General features: G+C 31.3%; 2 protein-coding genes across 2 annotated transcripts in view; one reads left to right on the forward strand and one right to left on the reverse strand.

Moving 5' to 3' along the window:
- The window catches only part of LOC123268031 (glutamate receptor ionotropic, delta-1-like), an 8,049-nt gene extending 1,357 nt beyond the window's left edge, over nucleotides 1–6,692 (forward strand). Inside the window, exons 2-4 of the mRNA XM_044732912.1 lie at nucleotides 971–1,077; nucleotides 6,017–6,193; nucleotides 6,285–6,692. Of these exons, the coding sequence (XP_044588847.1) occupies nucleotides 971–1,077; nucleotides 6,017–6,193; nucleotides 6,285–6,692 (692 nt within the window). The remainder of the gene's footprint in view (nucleotides 1–970; nucleotides 1,078–6,016; nucleotides 6,194–6,284) is intronic.
- Nucleotides 1,213–3,910, reverse strand: LOC123267251. Its single transcript, XM_044731805.1, has 3 exons — nucleotides 3,672–3,910; nucleotides 2,756–3,268; nucleotides 1,213–1,791 (listed from the first exon to the last, which is right to left on the reverse strand). The coding sequence occupies exons 1-3, from the start codon at nucleotides 3,838–3,840 to the stop codon at nucleotides 1,346–1,348; spliced, it is 1,128 nt and encodes a 375-aa protein (XP_044587740.1). The 5' UTR covers nucleotides 3,841–3,910; the 3' UTR covers nucleotides 1,213–1,345.

A 6,692-nucleotide genomic window follows, 5' to 3' on the forward strand; every position in this document is an offset into this window, starting at 1 on the left:
GCACCGCCTCATACCTCGGATCGACATTTGGCTTAACTGGAATCACGGCGAGGTCAATTACTATCTCACACAGATGTTGTCGGGACACGGGTGTTTCCGAGAGTATCTACACCGCTTTACGCACGATGATTTTTCGAAGTGCCCGTCCTGCCCAGAAGTTGATGAAGATGCGGAGCACGTTTTCTTTGTATGTCCTCGTTTCGAACCATAAGGTGAAGAGTTGGAGAGGATCCTTAACCAGAGAATGCAACCAGATTCACTATTGGAAGCAATGTTGTCGTCAGAAGCTGCCTGGAACACTACCAACACGTTTACAACAGAAATCCTCAAAGACTTGCGTTCCACCGAAAGAAGAAGAGCAAATACCAGAAGACAGATGGAAGGAAGTTAACACCTTAGCCACCAGAAGGAAGAGCAGTAGCTAGATCCTTCCCTCACGAAGTAATGCCTGACGGCGGTTTCCATGAAGGAGTAGAGAAAAGAAGAAAAGGGGTTTAGGGTTTAGTGAGTAGGGGCGTTAGCGTCGAGTTTTAGTATGACGCTGCGTCGAGTCGTCACATATCCAGGCCAAACAGCTATGCCTGGAATCCGCAAAAAGGATTCCCCCCCCCCTTAAAAAAAACACACACAAAAATTGGCGATGATTTGAAAAAAATCGATTCATAAAAATCGTGGCACGTCATTTCACCCGCGACATTTTGGGGCCACTGTGTCCGGGATATTTGTAATTTTTTTTTATAAATATTTATAAATATTTTTTTTTATATCAAATTTGAATTAAAATTAAAAAAAATTATGAAATTGTCGCGATGAATTATCGCGGGTGAAATGTCGTGCGGGTGATTTGTTACGTAGCCCATAAAAATAGCGATAGTCAAATTAAAAATTTGAATTGAATTAAATGAGGCGTGCAAAATATTCTTACTGTTGTCAGAAAAATAAAATTATTTAAGAAATTTATCAATTATAGGGGAAGTTAGTTTAGATGATATTGTCTTATGGAACCACAACAAAACTAAAGAGGCTGAGCTCTACTATGACGCATTGCCAGAAGAATTATTGGTGACAACGTGGGATGTAAGTATTAAAATTTGATTTTTTTAATTAATAATAAATCATAATCATTCACTATTTATTAAAAAAAATTTTTTTTTATTTCTTCGTAAATGAAATAGAAATAATGAAAAATGTTAATTGAAAATAATTTTCATAAAGGCATAACCTTTTTTGCAATAATAATCTTTATCATCGGACTTAGAAATTTGGTAAATGCTTCAATAGTAATGTTTTGATAAAATTCACAATTAAAAATCCATTTTAACTTTTTAACTTGTTTATGAGATGTTTACAATTCTTCATCAACGTTGAGCTTTTTGGAATGGAACTCCAGTAACGGCATGTTAAATTTAAAACCCAAACCTCCATGCAATTCTCTATTAATTATCGTCCCTACTATTGTTTTTTTAGACAAATTTTTAATGTCATAGTATCTTTTCGCAATGACCCAGTCCACCATTTTGTTGGCAGAAACATCAGCGCAAAGATTCATATCCATACCTAAACGGGTGTGATAGGAACAGTCGGTAGATGGAGCAGTACCAACTGTTCCTTCTTTGTATTCATAGTCATCCAAGCACAAAATTTCCTTGCTTTTGTTAATCCTTCTCAAGACCTTCTTGTGATCTCGTGTTTTTACAAACAAGTGCGTCACGTTGCTGGCGTCTTCAAGAGTGCTTTTAATCAAAGTTTCAAAATCTAGTGGACTGTGGGAACCACTTGTCCAACCGATACACGGAAAAAAAAATTTCGTTCTGGTAACCTAACTGTAGAGTTACCACAACTATACACAGTTTACTATTCGTTGTAGAGTTACAGTAACATAATGTTATTTAGTTCTGATAACTCAATGTTGTTGAGCTCTCAGAGCTCTACGGGATTGTTCTCAGAGCCAAACGGTATAGTTGGGAGCGCCCTACGTTGCGCAGTAGTGGAGTGCGCTGACATATTTCATAACCTTCTAAAATGACAAACAGAATTATTTTGTTACTCATCCATATTATTAAAAATATATGAGGACAATTAAGTTTCCAGTTTATTTATTTAAGTAAATAGGTTTTTTTTTGTCAAATTGAATTTCGTTAGAACAGTTTTGTATTTGTGGTTTTTCAAGGTTCATTTGTAGTGACTGTTAATTAAATTTATTAGTTGAATATATTGTGATAAGTAATAAGTTATCGGAATACATTCAAAAGACCCCGTTTAACACAAAATAAAATTTGTTTTCGTTTATTTATCTTTTCTTGTGCATATACGGTAGTGATTTTATGTCCAATATTTATTAATATAATCAAGAAAGTAAGATAATTTTATGACGACCATATTTTTATTTTACAAATAATTTTTATTTGTAATATAAGTTCTATTATTATTTTATTTCTATTATAATACTATTCTTATTTGTCATATACAATTATTGTTGGCAATATAAATTCGTTCTGTCGCATTTATTTATTAAATTATCAATGCTAAATCGTAAAAAAAATTATTAATCAGACTGCCAAAAATTTGTTATAGTCTTAGAACGATCCGGTAGAGTTGTGAGAGGTAAATAACGTTTGGCTCTCAGAGCTCAACGATGTAGAGTTGCAGGAGCCAAACGGTATTGTTACTATAAGAAAACATTAACCTACTGGAACTTTTTACAACTAACTAACTACTATAGAGTTCCTATAGCAAAATTTTTTTCTCCGTGTACCAAACTTTTTGTAGTACTGATGATAGTAAACATCTAGTTCATTTGACCGAATTCCGATTTCGCTTGGGACGACAAATAAATTGTGATACACAACGGCGCCTTTTTTGTTCAAACCGAAGATACTTATTTCTTTCAATTCATATTTCCTTGTCGTAAAGAAATAGCCATTAAAATCGACCACAAGGCACTTTATTTCGTTGCCTCCGAAAACCCAGTCGACTATTTTTTTGGCATTGTAAGCTGCACAGTAGTAGTGCAGCTTTCGGTTCACGTGAAAGGAACAGATTTTTGTTGAGGAAGATTTTCGTTCGTAAAGCCCCAGCTTTTCGGCGTTTCGTAGTCTGATATTTTTTTTGAGACCGAGAAATTCAAGCAGCTGGAAAATTTTTTTAGAGTTTTTCACGTAGACGTAACAACGCTCTACTAGTGAAGATAATGTACTCCGGAGTTCTTCAATACTGCAGTTACTCTTGTTCCATTTAATACCGGTCTTTTTTAAATACTTCAGCCATGCACTGATAGAAGGATTTCTTAGTATTTAGAAAGATTTCTTTGTATTTAAGAAATCATTTCCCTGAATAAAAAAAAGTATTGAGACAAAGAAAAAAGTATTGAAAAGTATTAGATTGACTAAAAAACCAATAGTTTTCAATACTTTTTTCTTTGTCTCAATATTTTTTTTTTATCAGGGTTCTTAAACATCATTTCTTAGTATCTAAAAAATATTTCTTAGTATTTAAGAAATATTTCTTAAATACTAAGAAATACAAATACTAAAAAATATTTCTTAAATACAAAGAAATATTTCTTAAATACTAAGAAATATTTTTTAAATGCTAAGAAATGATGTTTAAGAAATGATTTCTTAAATACAAAGAAATCTTCTTAAATGGTAAAAAATCCTTCTATCAGTGTGACTTTAGATTTTCACCGGTTGGTCGAGGTCCCGGTGGTTTCGTCACCATTATAGTTTTCGTAAGTTCACCATTGGGAACTTCTCGATCTTGGAATATACACGCTTCTTTAACTATAAATTTTCCGTCATAGTTGTATCCGCTAAAATCAACAATTGCCCACGTCTCCATAAGTGATTCTTGTTTTTAATTGTTTTTGTTGCGGTCTACAATAATATAAACGTAATTAGTTTTTTAAATTTATAAAATAAAAATTTTTAGTCGGGATAAATATTTTGTATTATTACTTTACTTCTAATATAATAGATTCATATTGTTAAAAAAATAATTACAACTTTAATGAGTCAATTTTTTGTGATGATCTGGTGACTAAAATAATAAATTACAAGACTTGAACGCGATACAGCGAAGTTTATCTCTCATTAGTCATATGACTGCTATATAGCAAATAAATTATTGGTTAGAAACAAAACTAAAAAACGAGCTTTAATAACAAATCAAACTAAAAAAATAAAATAATTTTAAATAATTGATATTAAAATAGAGTGATTACTGAAAAAAAATTATTTTTTGAATGCTTAATTATTGGTAAATATTTGTCAAAGTAGAGTTGATACAACATATCTTAAAAAACACTTAACGTTTTTTTTTATAATAAAATAAATTTTTTTTAACAATATTGTTATTTTAAAGTTATCTATAACCATTCAAAATGATTTTTTATATTTTAATTATGATAATGAAGTTGAAAGACATCTGATGATGTTTATAATTTTTTAACATAGACTGTAAAAAATTTCGGTGTAAAAATAGACTCGGAGGACTTTATATCGCCGCGTAGTGTGAAATAACGGTGTAAAACTCTCTCGGTGTAAATTTTCCATCCGAGTAATTTTAACACGGTGTAATCTACTTTTTTTTAACACCATTGCGTGTTACTCGATATATTTTTGTTTAATAAGCTACAATTGATCATTGAATATTTTTAATCACCTAATTTCTATCCTGAATTAATAACTAAATTAATATTATTTATATATTAAATAGTTTATTGAAAATTTTAATATTTTTATGATTATCTATCTCGATTACATAGAGTGTCCCAGAAGTAACGGACGCCATTGTAGATTCTGATAAACAAAATAATTCTGAGACGAAAAGTCCTTAGCCATTTTTTAATCAGACGCATAGGTAATTAATTATTAATTAAAATAACGTCCTTTTATGCGTTAGAGAGAGAGCGCGAGTGTCCAGTCAAGAGCGTTCCAAACGAAGACGCTTGCACCTGTGAATGTGTAAGTAAATATGTGTGACTACGTTAGCTATAGAAGCTAGTTAGTCATACAGTTAGTTGTGTCTTTATTTGGCACATACTTGACTGGACACTGACGCTCTCTCTCTAACAAATAAATAGACGTAATTTTTAATTAATAATTAATTATCTATGCGGTTAATTTAAAAATGGCTAAGGACTTTTCGTCTCAGAATTATTTTTTTCATCAGATGCTGCAATGGCGTCCGTTACTTTTGGGACACCCTGTATATACAAGTGTAATATCGGAATGAGTTTATGTCTTTAAAAATGTCAATAAATAATAAATGGCATTGTATCTTAACAACTAATGATATTTTTAAAGATATAATGTCATCTTGATGTTATACTCACCGGGAGCTTTCATTTGAGTACCCACATAAATTTTTATATATTTTATATATTTTACAAATATAATATTATGTACATATATATTTATGACTAATAAGTACTGATGATGATAACTATTGCTATTAATTTGAAATTTTACTATAATTTGATGATAATCATTACCGAGAATTTCTCAGCGAGTAGAGCCAATATATAATTTCTGAACGTAAAATTATCGTGAATTATAAGTACATTTACACGGTCAACTGTGTAAAAATATTAAATTCACCCCCCCCCCCTAAATTTAACACGGTGTTTGGTGTAATTTTCACACGAAAATTTTTACAACGCCTCATTTACACTACACCCTACACCGGGCTCAATAAATTTTTTATAGTGGATTAATTATGACAAGAAAAATTGATTAAAAATATTTCATCTCAAGAAGCTCTAAAAAATTGTAAACGCAATTTTTAAAAAATTATTTTTTAAACCCAATTCGTTTTTCAAGAAAAATAAAAAAATTGTCAAGGGTCTGCTAATATTAGTTTGGTTTTCTATCAAACCATATATTTTTCAAACTTTTAAAATATAATTTATTTCCAAATTTTTTAATAAAATGTTTATTGCTCTCAACATCTCATTCATTAGTAAATAGCTATTAAAGATAATATTCAACAAATTAATAAAAAACTTAATTTAAAGGAAGGACCATATTCTTCATACAATAACATAAATGGAAAAATCGTCGGTGGAGGTTATGCTTTCCAAATCTTTGATATAATAGCAAAGAAATTAAATTTTAAGTACCGAATCATTCCACCTGAAGATCTAACAATCGGTAACAATGAAACGGGTATGATCAGCATGCTGAACCAATCGGTGAGTGTCAAAATTTAACCAAAAAAATAGAAGACAAATATTATAACCATAAATAAAAATAATTATACTGATTGGTAATTTATTTTTTCAGAAAGTTGACATGGCGGTCGCGTTTATACCAATAATTCCAGAGTACATGAATTTCGTTGAATTTAGCCCGATCCTAGATTCCTTGGAAGTGTCAGTACTACTGGAACGACCATTACAGTCTGCCATCGGGTCTGGACTTCTTGCTCCATTCAGCAAGACCGTTTGGATCTGTATATTTGTGTCGTTAGCCTTAGTGGGTCCAATTATTTACTTCGTAACTTCGTTCCGTACTTGGTTATGGGACCGTACTACCCAAGATAGGTATTCATTTATCGATTGTGTCTGGTTTACTTACGGTGCTATACTAAAACAAGGATCAGCAATCACTCCTGAAGCTGGTAGGTTATCTGTTTACCTTTTATTTCAATGTTTTAGTATTCTTAAGGGACTCGGTGGTCTAGCGGCCTAA

Source organism: Cotesia glomerata, linkage group LG6 (assembly GCF_020080835.1).
Source record: "Cotesia glomerata isolate CgM1 linkage group LG6, MPM_Cglom_v2.3, whole genome shotgun sequence".
NCBI classification, from domain to species: domain Eukaryota; kingdom Metazoa; phylum Arthropoda; class Insecta; order Hymenoptera; family Braconidae; genus Cotesia; species Cotesia glomerata.

What these genes read in the sequence shown, in the direction of transcription:
- LOC123267251 (XM_044731805.1), bottom strand. Translation starts at nt 3,840, where the DNA reads ATGGAGACGTGGGCAATTGTTGATTTTAGCGGATACAACTATGACGGA. An exon ending in AACCGGTGAAAATCTAAAGT is followed by an intron (nt 3,269 to 3,671) that starts CACACTGATAGA and finishes CTTCTATCAGTG; the next exon opens with CATGGCTGAAGTATTTAAAA. An exon ending in TCAGTACTACAAAAAGTTTG is followed by an intron (nt 1,792 to 2,755) that starts GTACACGGAGAA and finishes TTTTTTTTCCGT; the next exon opens with GTATCGGTTGGACAAGTGGT.